At 44.8% G+C, this 22,109-nt stretch overlaps 1 protein-coding gene across 3 annotated transcripts in view; it reads left to right on the plus strand.

Annotated features, from left to right (window-relative positions):
* SERHL2 (serine hydrolase like 2) overlaps positions 1 to 22,109 on the plus strand; it is an 89,438-nt gene that overhangs the window by 35,130 nt on the left and 32,199 nt on the right. For all 3 annotated transcript variants that reach the window (XM_075182896.1, XM_075182898.1, XM_075182897.1), the window contains 2 exons: positions 8,945 to 9,019; positions 17,100 to 17,200. In XM_075182896.1, coding sequence (XP_075038997.1) covers positions 8,945 to 9,019; positions 17,100 to 17,200 — 176 coding nt within the window. The remainder of the gene's footprint in view (positions 1 to 8,944; positions 9,020 to 17,099; positions 17,201 to 22,109) is intronic.

Raw genomic sequence — 22,109 nt, forward strand, 5'->3', positions numbered from 1 at the left:
ATGGCACCAACACCGCAGGGGGGAGACCACTGATGTCATGCACTATTTTTCATCCCTGTTACCACCCAAACTCTTCACACCACCAATCACAAGAGGACAATGAGTGGGGGGTTGTGGAAGGGACAAAAGGGAGCTGTCTGGGGGAGGGGGGTGGTTGTTGGAGAATCTTGAGACAGAGAGGACTTGGACTGTTGGAGAGTAACCGTATTCTCGCAGGGCCTTAAAGGAATGCTTGAGGCAGGAGCTTCTTGACAGAGACCGGACAGTGTACCTCTAGGACTGATTCTGTTACCACTCCATCGGGAGACACTCGCAGATTCTGGGGAATTGGTGAGCCTACATCGGTAGGGAGACTATACCCAGGGTCCCACCAAGCTGGTGGAGAGTTGGCCGAGCGCTGGGATCAGCAAGATACACAGACCCACCTTAAGGATCAGAAACCGTGGCCCACTTGGATTGTCAGCTGTGGATTTTATTACCAGGAGTTTGGGCCTGCTAGGACTCTGTGCTTGGAGGTAACCTGCTGGGGACTTTGTTGGGGAGCTTTTACTTGCACTGGTGATTTTCTGACACTTGATATATTTGGTGGGGGAACAAGTTTCTCCTTGGGGAGCACTGTTGTATTTTACTAATTGTGTACACTTTGTTTAATAAAAGGGATTATTATTTATTTCCTGTCTCCTTACCTGTGTGACCTGTGAACCTAGAGGACAGGGTATCTAGTGAGCTTTGGTTCTAACCCCGGTGTCCTCACAATTTTGGTGGCAAGCAGTGGGGTCACACAGTCCCAACGTTTGGGTAGAGCGCAGGGACTCGTATCCAGATACGGTCAGGCTCTGTAAGGACACAAGGCAACAGTCTGTCAGCACCAGTGTTGGTAAAAAAAGAACCTAGCTGGGAAGTCAGCAGGAATGGCCACAGAAGCAGAGCAGATCAGTTTAAAAGCCACAGAGAGATTCTATATGAAAACAAGGAAACAACATTTGCAGGGGTTCTGCAGAACCAAAGGGGTGGACTTTGATGACACAGACGTGTGTGAAGTTCTGGTGGCCAAACTAATGGAATGGGAAAAGGCTCACCCTGAGGAGATGGAAGAGTCAGAGGTGGAGGAGGAGGAGGCCAAAGACCAGCCACAGAGACGCCCCAGTGGGACACAACCCAGACCACCGTCTGGCACTCCAGCAGTGCTGCAAGATTGGCTGACAGCACTGGGGGAAAGGGCAACCCTGCATGAAAGGGCAGCCGTACTCCAAGCAATGTTGGGGGTAGCAATTGAGGTACCCCAGATTCAGAGAGAAGAAGGTCGGGGAGCGGCCCAGTTGAGACCTCAGCTGGGATATAGTGGAGTCCCAATTTTTAAAGAGGCAGATGCAGACATTGATTCCCATCTCCAGGTTTTTGAAAACTTGATGGGAGTCCATGGGATTGAGGAGGAAGAGTGGTCCAAATATCTGGGACCCAGCCTGACTGGGAGAGCGCTGGAAGCTTACCAGGCTCTAAGCCCTCAAGAATGTGGGGATTATGGTACGGTAAAAAAGGCGCTGATAGTAAAATTCCAGTTAATTGCAGAGACCTACAGATACAAGTTCAGGACTTTGAATAAAGGAGGGTCACAGTCGCACCAGGAATTTGCCAGCCAGCTACAGAGGGCCTGCGAGAAATGGTTGGAAGGGAAAGGGGCCCGCTCCGCTAAGCAAATTAAAGAGCTCATTATGCTGGAGCAGCTGACTCTAAAAATGGCCCCAGAGATCCGGGAATGGCTGGCGGACAGAAAACCTGAGACCCTGGAGAAGGCAGCAGGACTAGCTGATGAGTATGTGGTGAGTCGGCCCAGGTGGAGAGCCCCTAGTATGCCTAGTCAAGCAGCTGCAGGGAGGGGGAGCCGACCAATTCCAGCAAGTCTAGCGACACCTGGAGCCCCCTTTATTAGAGAGAACTCTGCCCGGAATCCAAGAGATGAACCAGCCCGATCCAGACCCTGGGACCCTGGGACCTGAATCCAAAGAGGTGCTATCGGTGCAACCAGGTGGGGCACTTCCAGAGAGATTGTCCCCATACCAGAGGTCCGATCCCAGGAGCCAGAGCTGCACCAGTGGCCGCTGTACAGTATGCCCCAGGAGATTTTGAAATCGGCATTGAGGCCGAGCCACCCTGTCCTGATGTGCCAGAGGCAAGGGACGGGGTGTATGTGGTGAACCTGATTTTGGGGGAGGGGAGGCAGAGCCCTAGGAATATGCAGGGTCATCTACAGGACGTGTGGGTGGGGAACTGCAAGGTCCAGGGGTTGAGAGACTCAGGAGCATCCCTGACCCTGGTGGAGCCTGATATAATTAAAAGATCCCAAGTTATGGAGGGACAGCAGGTCCGGATTTCAACGGTGGGGGGCCATCTTGTAGATATTCAGGTGGCCCGGGTACATTTGGATTGGGGGGCGGGATTTGGAATGGTGGAGGTGGGCATCCTGGATGGACTACCAGCAAAAGTGATTTTGGGGAATGATTTGGGCCAGGGATTGGTCACTCACTTTGTGCAAGCTGTGACCCGCAGCCAGAGCCGAGTGCAAGCCACAGCTGCACAAGAAGCCGCAACGCCAAGGAGACCACCAAGACTAACCCCGGCAACCAGAACCAAGGAGCCAGAGGCAGCACCGTTGGTGAGTAACCCTAAAAGATCTGATGTTGTACCAGAAATTGATTTGGGTGAGGAGGACAGAAGGGAATTTAGGAAGGCACAACAGACTGACCCATCCCTAGCCAAACTGAGGAGTGCAGCAGACGCTGGGGGAGGGGAAGTGGCAGGCAGTAAAGTAGTGTGGACAAAGGGCTGTTATATAGGGTAGTCACCCCCACCCTAGATCAAGACCCATGGACAGAAGTGAAGCAGTTGGTAGTACCCTGGGCTTACCGGACCCATTTATTAGCGCTGGCCCATGACATTCCAGCAGCTGGGCACTTTGGGACCAGAAAAACGTTGGCCCGGGTGTTGCAGACTTTTTTCTGGCCTCAAGTCACCCAGGATGTGAAACGGTACAAAGCCTCCTGTGACACCGGCCAGAGAATAGGGAGAGCCCCTAAGAAAGTCCCACTACAATCCCTGCCTATAATTGTCCATTAGCCATCCCCAGTTACACTGGAAAAAGATTCATCCTCACCCTGGTGGACTTTGCCACCAGATACCCAGAGGCAGTAGCCCTGTCGTCCATAGACGCAGAGCATGTGGCCCAGGCTCTGGTGGACATTTTCAGCCGGGTAGGATATCCCAGGGAAGTGGTTACTGACCAGGGGACCCAATTCCAAGGGGACCTAGTCCAGACCCTATGGGAAAAGTGGGGCATTAAGCCCCTGCGAACCACTCCGTACCATCCCCAGACCAATGGGTTATGTGAGCGTTTCAATGGAACGCTGAAACACCTCCTGAAGGCATATGTACAGTCTGAAGGGAGAGACTGGGACAGGGCCCTGCAGCAGCTCCTGTTTGCATACAGGGAAGTGCCCCAGGAGTCCACCGGATACTCTCCTTTCGAACTTTTGTATGGCCGGAGGGTACAAGGCCCCCTAGACCTGGTTAGAGAGAGCTGGGAAGGAACATTCCAGGCCAATGAGCAGCCTATCCTTAAATATGTAGAGAAGATGAGGGAGAGGATGAAGAGAGTAGCGCAGCTGGCGCAAGGCCATTTAAAAGGAGCCCAGGCAAGACAGAAAGAGTGGTACGATGCCCACGCTCAGGATAGGAAGCTGAACACAGGACAGAAGGTGATGGTGGTAGTCCCAATGAGACGGAATAAACTTCAAGCCACCTGGAATGGCCCATACAAAGTGGTGAGGCAGGTAGGGCCGGTCAACTGGATGATGAGGAAACCTGGCTGAAAACCTTCCACATCAATCGACTAAAAGGTTATGTGGAACGGCAGATGGCAGCAATGGTGGTGTGTTGTCCCCCCATGGGTCCCACAGAGGTAGACCCCCTACCCTACTGGAGATGATAGGGGAGGTGAGTGAGGAAAAAGGGGTGGAGACAGTGACAGTGGGGATGCAGCTAGGAGAGGGACAGAGGCAGGAAATGAGGGAGGTGCTGGAGAAGGAGCAAGCCCAATTTACCTGTAGGCCCGGGCGTACCCACCTAGCCACCCACCATGTAGACACGGGGAAGGAGAAGCCCATAAGGCAGGTAGCATACCGCATGACCCCCGCAGTACTGGCCCAAGTACAGAAGGAGATAGAGGAAATGCTGGCCTTAGGAGTAATTAAGAAGTCAAATAGTCCATGGGCTGCAGGGGTGGTATTGGTCCCGAAGAAGGATGGGACCACCCTCTTCTGTGTGGACTATCGTAAACTAAATGAGGTCACCACCACTGATGCTTATCTCATGGGCCGAATAGATGAGCTACTAGACAGGCTAGGGGAAGCCAAGTTTGTGTCCACTTTGGATCTGAGTAAGGGCTATTGGCAAATTCCCCTCACCCCCGAGGCTCAGGAGCGGTCAGCCTTTATAACCCCACTGGCATTGTTTGAATGTACGACAATGCCCTTTGGGATGAAAAATGCTCCAGCCACATTCCAACGGATGATTGATGACCTGTTGGGGGGGGGGGGGGGGGGTGTCAGGAATTTGCCCAGGCTTACTTAGATGACATTGCCATCTTCAGCCTGACGTGGGAGGATCACTTAGTGCAAGTGTCAGAGGTCCTGAGAAGAATCAGGCAGGCAGGGTTGACCCTTCCACTAGACAAATGCTTCATGGGCATGGCAGAAGTGCAATACTTGGGGCACCGTGTTGGTGGGGGAATCATACGACCTGAACCGGCAAAAGTAGAAGCCATTGTTCAGTGGCCCCGACCCACCAACCAAAAGCAGGTACGAGCGTTCCTCGGGATCGCAGGGTACTACAGAAAATTCGTGCCTCAATATAGCACTGTTGCCAGGCCCCTTACTGACTTGACAAAGAAAAAATACTCCAGACATATAGAATGGACCCCAGAGTGCGAGGGAGCCTTTGACGCTCTGAAGGCAGCAATGACCCAGTCCCCAGTGTTAGCAGCCCCAGACTTCAAGAAACGATTTCTGGTACAGACAGATGCTTCAGGGTGTGGACTCGGTGCTGTGCTCAGCCAAGTGGGTGAGGATGGGCATGAGTACCCAGTGGTTTATTTATCCCGAAAGCTGGTGGATAGAGAGATAGCCTATGCCACAATTGAAAAAGAAGGCCTGGCCATAGTGTGGGCCTTAAAGAAATTACAACCCTACATTTATGGGCAAGAGTTCACAGTAATTGCAGACCACAACCCCCTTTACTGGTTACAAAGATCTGCTGTGGAAAATGGGAGGTTATTATGGTGTAGTTTAGCATTACAAGGTTATAACTTTACTATCTCGCACAAAAAGGGGAAAGACCACTCAAATGCGGACGGACTCTCCAGAAGAGAGGAGGAGAACCCTTCATTAAGGAACCCACCGTGCCAAGGAGAACATCTGGAGCCCGACCACCAGACTCCAACTGTCCCCTTGATTTAATAAGGGGGAGGTATGTGACAGACCCGGGCCTTATATTGAGAATATCGTGCCAACCCGGTCTGTCCTCAGTGGGCCAACTGAACAACCATGGCCCACTCTGTTATTAAATACCGCCCGGTGGCCAGATCTGTTATTGCTGTGGTGTCCAGAGAGGGAGGGGAGAGGCAGCTCACAGGAAGTGGGAATCAGCTGTGGACCCTGTGACATCAAAAAGTAGTGGAACGGGTTAAAAAGAGGAGGGTCAGGACCTTATCTAAAACCGGGAGGGGGTCTCTCCCTGTTTGCTTACTATTGTTCTAGCAAGTCTGCAACACAGTCCGAATGGCACCATCACCGCAGGGGGGAGACCACTGATGTCATTTACTATTTCCATCCCTGTTACCACCCAAACTCTTCACACCACCAATCACAAGAGGACAATGAGTGGGGGGTTGTGGAAGGGACAAAAGGGAGCTGTCCGGGGGAGGGGGGTGGTTGTTGGAGAATCTTGAGACAGAGAGGACTTGGACTGTTGGAGAGTAACCGTATTCTCGCAGGGATTTAAAGGAATGCTTGAGGCAGGAGCTTCTTGACAGAGACCGGACAGTGTACCTCTAGGACTGATTCTGTTACCACTCCATCGGGAGACACTCGCAGATTCTGGGGAATTGGTGAGCCTACATCGGTAGGGAGACTATACCCAGGGTCCCACCAAGCTGGTGGAGAGTTGGCCGAGCGCTGGGATCAGCAAGATACACAGACCCACCTTAAGGATCAGAAACCGTGGCCCACTTGGATTGTCAGCTGTGGATTTTATTACCAGGAGTTTGGGCCTGCTAGGACTCTGTGCTTGGAGGTAACCTGCTGGGGACTTTGTTGGGGAGCTTTTACTTGCACTGGTGATTTTCTGACACTTGATATATTTGGTGGGGGAACAAGTTTCTCCTTGGGGAGCACTGTTGTATTTTACTAAGTGTGTACACTTTGTTTAATAAAAGGGATTATTATTTCTTTCCTGTCTCCTTACCTGTGTGACCTGTGAACCTAGAGGACAGGGTATCTAGTGAGCTTTGGTTCTAACCCCGGTGTCCTCACACAAGCCAATAAAGTAATATGAAGGTGGAAAACCCATTAGTACCCTGGATTTTATTAGAACAAACTGCTGAATTCTTGAACCCCTACCTGAAAGATCCCGATCATTTAAATGCTTCAGTAATCTCTCACATGTATGAAATTTCGGTTAATGATCACTTTATCCCATATGTTGTAAGTAGTAAGTAGCATTTGTATAAGATCTGTGAATATATTATTAGTACTCAATGATGACATTTCTTCAGCATTAGGAACAATTGTGTTTTGTAAGACTAACCTTCAATCTGAGTTTCTGAAGATATGACTTCTAATAGTCCTGCAGTTTACAAAGGGTTTATATAATGTTCTTTATATTATTTTGTGTGTGTTCTTTTTTGTTGTAGTTTATCAGTGTTCTTTCTCCTGTACACATGGGGTCTGATTCATCATCAGATGCAACTTGCATACAACTTGCGTTTAAAAAATGAGCATGGAATTTGAGCGTATTTCCGACCATATTCAACTGTAAGCGAATCTCCATATACTTTTCCATTTGAATCAGGGTATAAGTACACTCTAGCTAAACATTTCTTGCACATTAGAACGCATGCAAATTTTCATAAAACAAATGAACAACTCTTCTAAACATTAATAAAAAATGCAGTGTCAGTCATCACTATTAGCACTTACTGCCCTGTAGCTGGTGCAAATGATACTGCTAAAAAACAAGTACTTAAGAAAAACCCAGGACTTGAATTGGCGGCATCTGAATTGGCACGTCCTTACTGTACATTGTTTAAGTACACCTGCCTCTCCCCTTACCCGTTCCGCTCTTCAATTTGTAAGCAGTCATAAGTATGTTTTGCATTCAGACATGAATTGTATGCAATGGCATTCACTAGCATTAGGTTAATTTCTGAGCATGTGCAGAACTATTTCATGCAAGATAACACACAAATGGATTTAAGTCTGAAGATGAATCAAGCACATGAAATTTAAATGATGATAATATGTTTCTCCAGCATTCACTGGGGGACATCGGGTACTTTGCCTCAGTCGACCACTAAACTAAACCCCAGAGTCTTCTTTGACTGAGACTGCCAGTCAACTTGCCTTCTGGACAGACAGGTGTAGATACTTTGTGCTCAGCTTGCCAATTTAAAGAACAGGTGCCTTGTGCGCTTGGGGGCTCTGGTTCTGAATTGGCATGCCCAGGCTAGGTTACTAGCCAACTCTATGACAGACTGCTCAGCTAGTCCTTCCCCAATTGGGAGGCAGTCTTCCCCAGCCCCCCCCCCGGTCTCTTCAGACTGAGGTTGTATGGGTCCTGTGGTAGTGGTCACAGAGGAACCAGCTTGTGTCAGATGTCTAGCGACTTCAGTGCAAGGTTGTCTTTTCTTTAGAGCGGATGTTTGAATCCACTATACGGTCTTCCTTGCATAAGCGCAAGAAGGTGGTGGCGCCCCAATATGGCAATGACTAAGATTTTGTCTGTTCTTCGCAGGAAAAGGGCAGAGTTCTTGTTGGGTCGGATGTGGAGTACTCTTCCATCAGGGGATGGAGGTGCTGATACAGGCTATACACCAGGTGTTTCAGAGATGGCAGTCCTTGAGACTGTGGAGCCTTCTCTGTTTATGTGGAGATCGAAAAACACTCTTTAATTTCCTTCTTCTTCCAAGCTGTATGATTGTTGGATGAGGATTGGACCTCGCCAGATCGGAAGTTCTAGGTGTCCTATAGGCTGCAGCCCTGCCCTCTGAGTATATTCGTTAATGGCTAGTGCCTCCTACGGTGGATGCATCTGTTGTGCAGTTGTCTAAGACAACTATCATCCCCATTCCCAATGCAGCCATGCTTAAGGTTGCTGCAGATCGTAAGGTCAAGGACATTTGTACGTCCCGTTTCATGGTTGTGGCAACTTAATTAAGGCCTGCCTTAACCTCTGCTTGTGGAGACGTTACTGCAGGGTGTACTCCATGTACAACCTCCCTACATTCCTCCAGTGACTCCTTGGGGTTGAACCGTTGGAATAAACCTTTCTTCCGACCTAAAGTGGTGTCCAGGTTCCATTTTAATCAGGACATTGTCATTCAAACTCTGGTCAAGAGAAGGTCTTTAGAGGATGATGGTTCTCTTTGTCATGTTTCTGTGACCTTAATAAAACAAGTGGTATATTGACTCATATGTACATTTTATATTGTAGTGTACAGCAAGGCAGTGATTTAAAGGCAATGACTAAATCTCATGAACTTAGAAAATGATGTAATTTAATGGACACGTTATACATACGGTTTTAGCTACATGTGAACTTATATGTGATGACAGTTTAATTAATATGACTCTTTTTGTGTTTTTGTGCTTAAACATACCTGACTATTTTGTAGTTTACTGCTGCATTTCCTGAGTCAGTCAAGCACCTAGTACTTCTGGATTCTTACGGATTCTTTCCTGTTCATTCGGTAAGAAATTACACATTTATTTTCACATGTCCTAGGGGTAAATGTATCCAGCTGCGATTTTGAAAATCCCATAATTTTCTCGGACGAGATTAAACTCGCTGATGTATTAACCTGAGATTTTGTGAAAAATCGCTAGAGATGAGTTATTGTAAAAATCGGTGGTTTCAAACTTGTAGCAAATCACTGTCTCGAATATATATATATATTTTTTTCCCCACTCTAGTTATACAAATATCCAAATGTATGAAGGTGCGATTTTGCAAACCCCACCGAGTTTCAAATAAAAATCAAAAGATACAACACGCTGCTTTCTACATGCAAGATTGCAAAACACATCAGTGCAGGGCTATACAGCCAAAGGTCCCGGCAGCTGTCAAAAGTTTAAAAATAGATGACTGTTTTAAAAAAAAAAATGCGTGGGGTTTCCCCTCTAAGCACTATTAACCCTAGTGCTGCCAGCCTACTGCTGGTTGTGCGAAAATCAAGGAAAAATTTGCGTGGGATCCCCCTGATTTTAATATAACCAGAAGTAGGCAAACCAGTCGGGGTGGTTGGCACTATAGCAGGGGGACACGTGGCAGGGGTCCCTCTGCCATAATAACAAACCAACCCCAGGCTGTTCAGCGCTGCTGAAAGCACTAGGGCTCTTCCTACACCCCTGGGCAGTGGGTGTATGGTAATGGTGATTAAAGTGTAAAAAAACAAAAACCAGATGCCATTTTTGTTGTGGAACTACATGTCCCAGATTGGGCTGCCTTAAACAGTCTGGGCATTCTGATGCTTGTAGAACTACACGCACCAGCATACCCATGGCAGCCAGGTCATGCTGGCACTTGTAGAATCACAAGTGCCAACATGGCCTGACACCAATGCTTTGCTGCGACCTGTAGTTCCACAAAAAAAAGTTTAAAAATCTGCAACTCCCTCGTAAAAAAAACACATTTTAATAAAACCCCAATAACAAAACACTCTATTTAATACCACATCTATTTATGAAAAATAATAAAACCTCATATACTCACCAATATGAAGTGTTCTTCTTTTGTCAGTAGCTTTTAATCCAAAAATGCTTGTAAACCATGTCCATATAAATTCCATATAATATATGCCAGGTCTTCCAGAGATGGTAGTCTCAAATACTGTATCAGCGATTTGCAGCGATTTTAAATCACTGAAACAATTGGACCTTGATACATTTACCTCCTAGAGTAGTATAATTTACCTCAAATTTTTATTGGTGTAATCACATTCCTAACAGAATACCTGCATTTCAGTGACATTTAAAAGGCTGCCATGCAGTGATTTTTGAACATTTTGATTCCATAATGAATATAGATAAAATTAGAAGACTACCAGTATTACTAACCATCCAACCATGGTATATATAAATACTGTACTGTAAAAATAGCACATTTTGAAACTTTTTTTATATGTTTTATAGTTTTTGTTTTTTGCTGCATGATGTAGATATTATACTATTCGAGTAGTATTTGAATTTTAAAAAGTTTTTGAAGTTATTTCAGCTGTGGCATTGTTCCATACTGTAAAAATATAGCCACTGTGATAATGTGGTCTGGCCACAATAAACTGTATATTTAAACTGAATTAATATTTAACCTAATTTGTTTATTTAGTTTTTTTACAAATTAATACATTCTTAAAGGCTGAAATTATACACATAGGGCCAGGGGAAGGCTGGCAGACTTTAGCCGGGGGGGCAAGCACACCGCACTGGCCCATAACTAGTGGCCCATCCTTAAAGGGTGGTTTTTGGTACAATATATATTTATATAAAAAGAGGCTATTTTAGTGTTGCTTAATGCAGCGGTTCCCAAAGTGCCGTGGGGCAGTCATAGAAAAAACAAACAACACAAAAACTTACCAATCCACGTGGCGCCGGGGCCCAGTATCCTCCTCTCTCACGCAGCAGCTTGTCACTGACAAGCTGCGTGAGAGAGGAGGATGCTGTGTCCCGGCACCGCACGGATTGGTAAGTTTGTGGTTTTGTTTTTTTTTATGGCTGGCGCAGGGCAGAATGAGAGGGAGCGTGAGAGAGGGCAGAGGAGGGGGACAGCGTGAGAGAGGGCAGAGGAGGGGGACAGCGTAAGAGAGGGCAGAGGAGGGGGACAGCGTGACAGAGAAGGGGGGACAGCGTGAGAGAGGGCAGAGGAGGGAGACAGCGTGAGAGAGGGCAGAGGAGGGGGACAGCGTGACAGGGGGCAGAGAGAGCGGGACAGCGTGACAAGGGGCAGTGTGAGAGGGGACAGCGTGAGAGAGGGCAGAGGGGGCAGCATGTCTGGATGCAGAGGGGGCATTTTTGCATACAACTAAATAAGTATTTCTGTCCTGACCTAAATACTTATTACATTTTTTTGACACAACTACTTCTAAAACAGGACTGCTCAGTAATTTATTTTGGAGGGGTGCCTTGAAAAAATTATGGAGACTCTAAGGGTGCCGCGAACTACAAAAGTTTGGAAACCACTGGCTTAATCCATATATATGTTTTTATGCCCAGGCCCAGAGCTGGATTAAGGCTCTAGGGGGCCTGGGTACTTTAGACAAAGTAACCCCCTATGATGTAGCATGGTTATCATTTTAGACAAATACACAGGCAATACATTGTGCACTACTGTTAGGTGCACACAGTTCTGCCTTCACGAGCAGTACACAGTGAAGCGGGACATACTTCCCAATTGTCCTAAGCAAAACAGTCACCCAAATTCAGGATTGTCTCCCCAGATTCAGGACAGTTGGCAGACTGTCCTGCTCTCTCCTACCTGTTCTTGTCACAGTCACCACATGTGGCTGCTGGTTACTTTAGCTCATTTGCTGGTTGTCTGGGTCCTGGAATATTGGAGTCCCTATATGGAAAAAAATGGGTACATAAAATTTAGAAAACTCCAGCCAGTCCCAGTGTTAAAACAATAGCACCCACGTTTTATAATTAGGCCTCCCTTCAGCCAAAACATTAAAATAATAATATTCACATTTGCTAAATAGATCTTTCCCTTCAGTCAACCCTGATATTAGATAGCAAACACATTTAATAAATAAACCTATTTCCCTCCCTTCAAACAGCCCCAGCAATAATTTAAATAGCATTTACGTTTAATAAATATAACCGTTTCCCACAACAATTCCAGGCATTAAATAATTCATAATCACATTTAATAAATAGGCCTCATTCTCCCCAAGCTCACCACCCCAGCATTAAATTAAAGGTCTATTTACTCCATCTTAAATTCATAGGACCCACTATTAAATTAAGTTGCCCCACCATTACCCCACAAATAAAATAGCACCCAATAATAAGCCCCCACCTGCAGTCCTTGATTAAATTAATAGGCTACCTCCCACATTATATTAAGACCCCCCCCTCCCTTAAACACACACTACACTCATATATTATTAATAATAATAATAATATTATTATTTATTATTATTATTATTATTATTATTATTATTATTATTATCTTTGACTTATAAGGCGCCACAAAGGGTCCACTGCGCCGTACATTACATATAAAGAAAACAGAAGCAAGACACAACATGATACAAAAATATATACAAACACAGGTGACAGGGTAAAGCAAATTAGATTATTTCTGGGACAGATGGTGAAAGGGATGGTAGAAATCAGCGAGAAGAAGGCTGAAGCTTAAGAAAACAGGGCTGGCGAAGCAGGCCAAGAGGTACAGAGGGTGATGGAATAGTAGAAGAAGCACACAAGGAAACAGGGCCCTGCTCATGAGAGCTTACATCCTAAAGGGAAGGGGGAGACCCAAATAGGGTGGTACTAACTGGGGGAAAGAGCCAGGACAAGGAAGTAGGAGGAAGACTGATAGACTTGAATAAAGAAATGAGTCTTAAGGGCACGCTTGAAGCCTTTGAGAGTAGATGCTAACCTGATGGAACGTGGAAGATCGTTCCACAGCAGGGGAGCAGCCCGGGCAAAGTCCTGAAGACGAGAGTGAGATGGGGTGATCAGTGAAGTAGTGAGGCAGCGGTCACAGGCAGAGCGAAGGGGGCAGGTAGGAGTGTAGGTAGAGATGAGATTGGAGATATAGGGAGGGGAAGATTGATTAAGAGCTTTAAAGGTGAGGAGTTTAAATTTAATTCTGTAGGGTATGGGGAGCTGATGTAGTGACTTTTAGAGGGAGACTGCAGAGACAGCGGCGGAAGAGAAAAATGAGGTGGGCAGCAGCATTGAGGATAGACTTAAGAGGGTCAAGCGAGAATCGGGTAGGCCAGAGAAAAGTAGTCAAGGCGAGAGATAACAAGCGAGTGAACAAGGATTTTCTTGGCTTCCGTGGTGAGAAAGGGACGTATCTTAGATATACTCCGAAGGTGGAACTAAGAAGGGACTGCTGGAGATGTCATGATGTATAGACTCAATTTTGGAGGTGAAGTGGGTAGCAAAGTCGGCAGCAGAGAGCATGGGGGGGAGTGGGAGAAGGGGAGAGGAGGGAGTTGAGGTTGGCAAAAAGCTGACGGTGGTTGGAGTATTGGGAAGAAATGAGAGCTTTAAAGAAAGATTGTTTAGAGAGCGATAGGGCCGAACTGTAAGAGGCAAGTATGAACTTAAGTGTAGGAAGTCAACATGAGTGCGTGACTTTCTCCAGAGCCGTTCTGCACTGCTGGAGCATTTTTGAAGATAGCGGGTAAGTTTAGTGTGCCACGGTTGCGGTGGGGACCGAGGAAGCTTGAAGGCAAGCTTGACGGTGACAGCCGGGGCGACAGAGTCAAGTGCACCGGTAAGAGTGCGATTGTAAAAGGAGACTGCCTTATCGGGGCAAGAAAGTGGTGATGGGGGAAGGAGGACAAACTGGTAGGATCAACTGTGTCAAAATTACGCCTGGTGAGAGTAACCTTGGGGGACAGGGACGATGAGAGGGGTGGAGAGATGCTAAAAGAGAGGAGATGGTGGTCCAAGAGAGGAAAAGAAGAATTAATGAGGTCAGAGATAGTACTGAGGTGTGAAAAAACCAGATCAAGGGAGTGGCCACAGCGGTGTGAGGGAGAGGAGGTCCATTGAGAGAGACCAAGGGAGAAGGTGAGGGAGAGAAGTTTGGAGGCAGCAGGGTCAGAGGGATTGTCTATAGGGATATTAAAGTCCCCCAAGATGAGGGAGGGAAGGTCAGAGGAGAGAAAGTGAGGGAGCCAGCTGGCAAAGTGATCGAGAAATTTGGAGACAGGACCAGGAGGACGGTATATAATTGCAACACGGAGGTGGACTGGGTGGAATAGGTGGATAGAGTGAACCTTAAAGGAGGAAAAAGAGAGGGAGGGTTCAGGGGGAAGAACCTGAAAAGAACAGCAGGAGGAGAGAAGTGTGCCGACGCCACCACCTTGCCGTTCCCCAGGTCTGGATGTGTGGGAGAAGGACAAGCCCCCGAAAGATATAACAGCTGGAAAGGTAGTGTCCTCAGGGGATAGCCAGGTTTCAGTGATGGAAGCAGGTTGGAGGATCTAGAGATAGAGATCATGGATAGAGGTCAATTTGTTACAGACTGATCTGGCATTCCAGAGACCACAGGATAGTGGAAGAGAGGGAAGAGGAGAGATGTGGATGAGATTGTTGGGGTTGCTCGTCTACAAGGGTGAGTATGATATGGAGCGAGTGCAATGACAGGAAGAGAGGGTTGGAATTGGAAGCGAAGCAGAAATAAGAGGGGATTTGTCAGCAGACAGGAGACGAGGGGCAGGGGAGCAAGAAGTAGGGGAGGAGTGGAGAAGGGGCAGATAAGGGGGTTTATGAATGGGAGAGGCAGAGGGTAGGAGTGACGTGAGGGAGTAGATTACCTGGGGGGAAAGAGAGGGAGGTGGTAAGTAGGAGCAGACTGACGCTGAGAGAAGAGCAGCGAAGAGGACAAGAGGGAAAGGGTGTGAGTGGGGAAAGGGAGGAGAGAGGAAAAGATGGAAGAGGTGTTGGATCAGGGGCCCAGAGGCACAGAAGAGAAGAGAGGAGTGAAATAGGGAGGGGGGGTGGGATGGGAAGTGAGAGGGGGAGAGTGAGGAGGAGGAAGAATAAGGAAAGGTTGGCCTTGGGAAGCAGGGGGATAGAGGGAGAAGACAGAAGTGAGAGAGGAGTAAATCATGATAAAGCTAGAGAAGGTGTGGAATAGACAGTTGAAAGAATTCAGAAATAAAGAATGGTAAGGACTAACAAGTAGATTGAGGAAATGGTGAGAGTACAAGAGGTGAGTAAAATGAAAGAGTACAAAGGTAGAAGGAGAGAAAAGAGAAAGAAGAGATGTAAAGTATGAGTCAGGGATTAGGAAGCAGTAAGGACAGCAGAGATACCAGATGGGTGTGTTTAATAAAAACAATTCGATGAGACAGTGACATCAGGCATGATTGGAAGGCAATAGTATAACATAAGTTATTATACAAGGTGCACTGAGCTGGTTATACAAGTCCACAGGATAAGAGGGAGCCAGTTCAAAGTTCAAGCTAAGTGGAGCAACAGTGTGGTTTAAAAGTGGCAATCCAAGCAGCATAAGAGGAATCACCAAGTCCTAATACTGCAGCAGGCCTGAATACGTGTGAGAAACTGTTCAACAGGAAGAGTCCAGGCAGTTAACAATCCAGGTGGTGAAGGATATCAGAGCTCAAGCAGATTGTTGAATGTTGTCCTCATGTAGCAGTACTTTCAGATAAAAAGCTCCCTCCTGTTCTCCTCTTCATCTCTTGTATATCTCTAACTGTACTAGTTAATACACTTGTAAGAATCTCACTTAGAAGAATTCTCAGTAGCTAACAGCCCTTCCCTCACACAATACATTCTTATACTGGCCCCCTCTCACACAGACATTAATTTAGCATACTGACGCAGACATTATATTAATATACTGCCCCCCCCCCCCCCGCCCCGGCACTTACCTGGCTCAATCCGCACTCTGCGCGCTGTCAAGTTTCTTCACACATGGGGCGGAACCTGTCACGTGGTATGTCCCGCTTCACTGTGTACTGCTCGTGAAGGCAGAACTGTGTGCACCTAACAGTATGTGACACAAACAGAGGCACGCCGCGCGCATACATGGCAGGGAGGGGTGACGGATCGTTAGGATCCGCAGCCAGTTGAAGAAGGTGGCTGGTTCCGGGGGAGGGGCTAGCCACCAAGTACAAACTATAGGAGGTAGGACCTGGCGGCCCAAAATAATGTTTTTTTTGTCCGGCCCAGCCCATCGCTGCATATGGCCTCCTGTTGCCCACCACTAGTCTAGATGGTCTGCCCAGAACACTTCTAGTTGCATTCCTACTCTACTCTCTCAGGGGACTTGTCTGCAAACTAGAAGTGTGCCTGGGTTTGCAAGAAGGTGGAAAAATTTGAAGAGGTGAACTGTACAACAGTGTAAACATCACATCAAAATCATTAAATTACACTTTTTATCTTTATCCTAAAACAATACTCAGCTAGAGCCTTATTTAAAAAAAAAAAATGGGGACATCAGGGCTGTTTTTCCTCCATGTTGCACTGTGTGTTTGAAACAAATTTTATTGCATTGCGCAAAATGCATCTAAATATGCTCATCTCTACCAATGTGCAACTGGAAGGTTCAAATGTGTTCCATAAAAAGTTCAGGCTGAGACCCAATCTGTTACAAAGAAACCAGTTATAATCATAGTAATGAAGGATGATGTTAACCAATACTAAACCAATTTCTATTATATATATTTTTTTATTATTATTAGTAGTAGTAGTAGTATTTTATAGTACACAGTAATATGTAATCCCATTCCTTTTATCAAATTCATTACATTTTATGCTGTTTTGCTATTGGGTATGCATGAAAACCCACTAACAACAACAATTACACATAATTGAGTCAAATTGTCCTAAAAATCTTGTTACTGTTTATTTTCCTAAAATTACTTGAAATCAGTTTATGAAATGGATTCTATTGGCACATCTATCTGTTGGTCAACATTTTGATGCTGGAAAGTATAGTTTAACTTCAAGTTGATATTCATTTTATTGAATAGAATACTCAATTACATGGCTTTTCTGGTGTTTTCAGACAGTGTCCAGAGTGTGTTTCTACACTTGTATAAATATCATAAATCTTCTTGACAGGACTTACTAATAAGCAACCTGAAAAAGGCAATGGTTCACTATTCTCGGTTAGAGGGGGTAAAAGGATCAAAGGTTTATACAGAAGAAGGAGCCTTGCAGAGGTCTGTGCAGTTTTTACACTTTACTGATATAATTATAATTATCAATTTACAGTATAAATATATGATTTCAATTTGTTCATTTATTTTTATTCTGATATCTGTTTAATAAATATTTAATATGTATTTAAGTGGTATCCTGTAGTGCTCATTCAGATGAGGTTTTTAATGAACATTTAGAGGGTAATTTTGAGTAGGATGCAAGAACTGTCTGTAAGCATTAAATATGCTTTTTCTATTCTGGGCATGAGTACAAAAAATGTGTATCCTTGTATCCATATTACACTGCATATTCCTAACTTGTGCTTCTTTGTGTCTGGAGGGGCTAAAAAGGGAAGGAAGGAGTGTTCACAAACACAGCAAAGTTTTATTCACTTAATTGTTCTCTATTTGGAGGTGGTCACAGCCACAGAGATATGTCTGGCAGTAGACATATGTTGTGGGTACTCTACCCCTGGAGCAGAGGTCTGTGCTGCTGCTGATCATCATGGACATTTGCAGTGTTTTAAACTATGTGCCTTCCCTGCACTGGGCTAGTAGCGACAGTTTTGTTGGGATAAACCTTGTGGGTTCTCCCAAAAAGCCCCTTCCAGCTCTAGGATATGACTGGTTGGGCTGTTAATACAGTAACAGGACACCTGCACTGTGGGGTCCCCCTGTTATAATATCACACAGCCCCAATCTGTTCAGCATGTATCTGAATTCTCTAGAAAACTTGGGCCCCCAAAAAAATATGTGCACCTCTTCTAGGAAAAAAAATCCACATGCTAAAAGCAGTAGAGGTCTTCCCAACACCCGGTCCGAGTGAGTATTGGGGTAATAAATAGGCTTCAGCATTTTCTGGGGCACGACTGATTCCATCTAGAATTAGCAGCCATGAAGTGCTTTTAGAACGATGAGTGCTAGCATATCCATGGCTGCCAAAGCATGCTGGTGCTTGTAGAACTTACAGCGTTGTAGGAAAAAGACTGTCTAAATAAAGAAGCACACACTGAATCAAATCCTTTTTTGAAACTACCAGACACCCTCTCTTACCAATTTATTACACACCTAAGTCCTTGGCGGGCATTCTCTTCAGGCTTTTTATCCTTAAGAAGAAAAAAACATATAGGTGCCATATACTGCTCCTTATGGAGCCCTATTGCATATGACTAGTAACTACTAGCCAATACAGTGCTGCTTTGAGTTGTCTATAATTGCTCCTGATGTACGCTTGGCAAAATTGATAGTGATTTTCCAACAGCAATATCTCCAGATGTGTGCTCCTAAAAATACACATTGATATGTGTCACATATTTTATGCCTTCTCTTTTGATGCCAATACATCCTCTAAATTGGCCTCTTATGATACATTTGTAGTGTTCCAGACACTACATACAGTAGATCCTACGGGGAGTGGCCTAGTAGGCATATTGCACAAACTCCTTTTTTTTGTAGCTCCCGGAGCCGAGACCCAAAATGATAGAATATTGGGGTTTCCCTGTCCCCACATTGTTCAAACCTGCCCCGGCTGTACCCTAAACACAGTGAACCTCATTCTAAGCCCACTATTCCTACACATTTTCAACTAGACCCGTCTGCAACCCACGGACACTAAAAGTCAAATTTGAATTGGTGGACCCACCTCCCTTCCTCTACATCAAGTCGGCAATGATCCAGGACCACCTTGTAATCTACAATCACCAGTTTAAATTCCTGCAGCAATCCCAACCCCAGATGCAAGGAACAACCTCCACTGCCTGTGCAGTCCAGGAGCCAAAACCATTGCTCATATAACTGGAGAAGTACCATCTCCCCTCCACTGAATGGGACTTTGGCACTCGCTACTGACCATCTGATATCTGTTGGCTCCCCTTACACATCAAGAAACCCTGTCTCTTCTACAACCAGCACCTCCTTCTCACCTGTAAAATTAAATATCTGCACCTAGGACTCGGAACATGGCAGTAATTAACTATATTTCATAGTACAAGCCCAGCTCAATGCAACTGAGGACCTCTCTAATCTCACAACCACCCCTTAATCAAACCTTACAAGGGATACTAAACCAAGGCCTCAGACTCACTGCTGTAACCTGTTCTAGCAGCTAAGTGTGTTGGTTTGAATATTAAAACACATCATACATCTACTTTCAGTCTTACCTTCCTGCCTTTTGAAGAACCAAAAGCTGTTTTGCAGTATTCCTCACTTTCCTATACTCTGATAAATAGGACATAAAAATTAACTAATTTTTTCTCTAATGTTTTCTTCGTATTCGATACATCACAATAACTGTTTTGGTTTCACTATATATGTTACACGGTATTACCGTTTTGCTTTCTGTGTTTTCTTGATTGACCATTGAAAATAAAAAATGGTTTAAAAAATGAACTCAGTCTAGCAATATCACTTTTGAAGTTTTAGAGGCCCAGAGGTATAAGAAAGGAAGGAATTTACCTAATCTAAGTGGGCAAACTTCTGTGTATCCTAGTGTAGGTCTATGCCTCTAACCAAGACCAACACAGATTCTTTTGCAATGTGGGATATAAGATTTCATTGATTTAGAAGAGGATAATTTATTTTGGTAGGGCACATTAACTCAGTCTTCAACCCAACCCTGGATAGATCTTCCCCTATGGTCTGCTCCCCAGAGAAATCTAATACCCATAATGCTTAAGCTCTCGCTGATCTCCTAAGACTGCGTCACCTATACCACATACATTCTATTCCCACGTCCATTGATATGATCCTACTCGTGATCTGACCTTCAAAGTTCTCACCTCTAGAGTACACCCAATCTGATCACGCCTCCATCACAGTAGATCTCTCTGACCTGACCTTGCAGCCCTCATCATCGAGACTTAATGAAGCACTCTTCCACAACCCTGAGACCATACTCAAAAATAAAGAACTGCTTACCGCAAATAGCACATTTGGGCAGTGATTAGAGGCCATTTAAAAGAAATGACTTCCAGGGCTAAGAAGGCGAGGTTACTTGGAATGATGGATATGGCTAAGCAACTCCAAGACCTTAAAAGTAAGCATTAGCAATCCCTGGACCCGGGCATCCTACAGTTGCTCAAGGCAATAAAAAAATTAAATTTAATAATTTCAGAACAAATGGGCGATGAACTCAAATGGCTGATGCAAATTGCCTACACAAATCGAGCAAAATGTTCAAAATCTCTGACCAGACGCTCTAACCATAATCTTTTTAAACTTAGCTCCCCCTCCAATGCAACATGGTTATGCCAAGGTACAAATTTACTCCTTTTATTTGCTTTACTTTCCTTAATGTATCCGGTCCTCTGTGTTTGCCAAGGTACAAAAAACTTTTTCCAGATTTGTATGAAATGGGAAATCCCCAATCAAACCTGATCAAAACCCAATGCGTAATTACTGCCATGACACCTCCACTCCCATCCTTCCTACCCCATATACATTTTTCAAACCCTGTTTTAAAGCCTTTATTGTTTTGTTTTAAATGTATGTGTTTGGAGCAAAACGTGGATCTTGTTTATCAACTTATTTCTGATTTGAGGAGGAAAAAAGACTTTTAGTGCGAATAATTATAATTTGGCCTCACAGGAGGGGAAAAAAATCCCCCTCTAAGCCCAAAAATGTATAAATAGAGGTCCATCAAAAAATGGTTTCCCAAGTTTTGTGTGAAGAACATGATTGGCCTGCACAGAGCTGTGACCTCAAACTCCTTTGGGTTGAATTAGAATCCCGACTGCAAGTCAGGTATCGCCCAAAAGGAGTGCCTGAACTCACTAATGCTCTTATTGCTGAATGGATGCAAATTCCCACAGCCATGTCCCAAAATCTAGTGGAAAGCTTTTCCAGAAGAGTGGGGCTTTTACAGCAGCGAAGGGGTACCAACTCCATATTAATGCTCATGGTTTGGAATGAGATGTTCCACAAACATATGGATGTGAAGTTCGGGTATCAACATATTTTTGTCCATGTAGTATATTTAACCACATTGGTTGCCTTGTATTAGTAGAAATTTTTGTTATACATTATGCACTTGCAGTAGTATTTATCTGTATTTAAATACTTGGTCTCCATGCTTTTATTTAAGAGTATACTTTTTCAGTCTATAAGCTTCAATCCTTTTCTGAGCTGATTTTAAACGTCCTCTCCTTAAAACTCATTGTTCTTGGAACACCCTTACAAAATGGTTTATTTAAATGCAAGCCATTTTTTTACCATGATGTCATTTACTAATTTCCTTTGCCTGTACATTGCCTGTACATTAGATGTAAAATCTGTTTTTTGATAGTACCTAGTCTATCCGTGCTCCTCCTCTAGTTGTTCTTTCTATCAGAAACGTAGTTAATGTTTTTGGCAAAATATATTTTGAAAAATAGGTTTGATGTGCCCAATTTATATCTGGATATTTAAAATATGTGTAATGTGGGCTACATTTATTTTTGCTGCCATTTAAATTTTTAGTAGTAATTGAAGTTTATTACATTTGTATTTGTGCATATCAGTAGTTTACTAATAACTGAATATTGTCATAATTTTCACATACATCTCCCCACTGGGTAGGTCTTAAACAGGTTTTTACATATACACAACTCTCTTCCCCTTTCATTTACTATTCCTATCCTCCCTAAGCAACTGTATTCTTTCAAATATTTTGTCATGTCATGACTTTAATCCCACCATGTCTCTGTTACAACTGTATAATTATCTGTTTCCTCTATTCACCTATTTTGTTTGGAAGGCTCCTAGTATTTGACACTATACATTATATATTTCTACTACCACTTTTTTTAAATTGAAGCACCTGCTTTTCACCAGTTCTAACACCTCCTACCCCCCAATTATCTTGTCTGAGCTCACACCACCCCTCAAACATTGTGTTTACCCCCCCCCCCCCCCATGCCAAACACTACTTCTGTCCACCTTGGCTTGGGCTTCC

Source organism: Mixophyes fleayi, chromosome 8 (genome assembly GCF_038048845.1).
Source record: "Mixophyes fleayi isolate aMixFle1 chromosome 8, aMixFle1.hap1, whole genome shotgun sequence".
Classification (NCBI taxonomy): Eukaryota; Metazoa; Chordata; class Amphibia; order Anura; family Limnodynastidae; genus Mixophyes; species Mixophyes fleayi.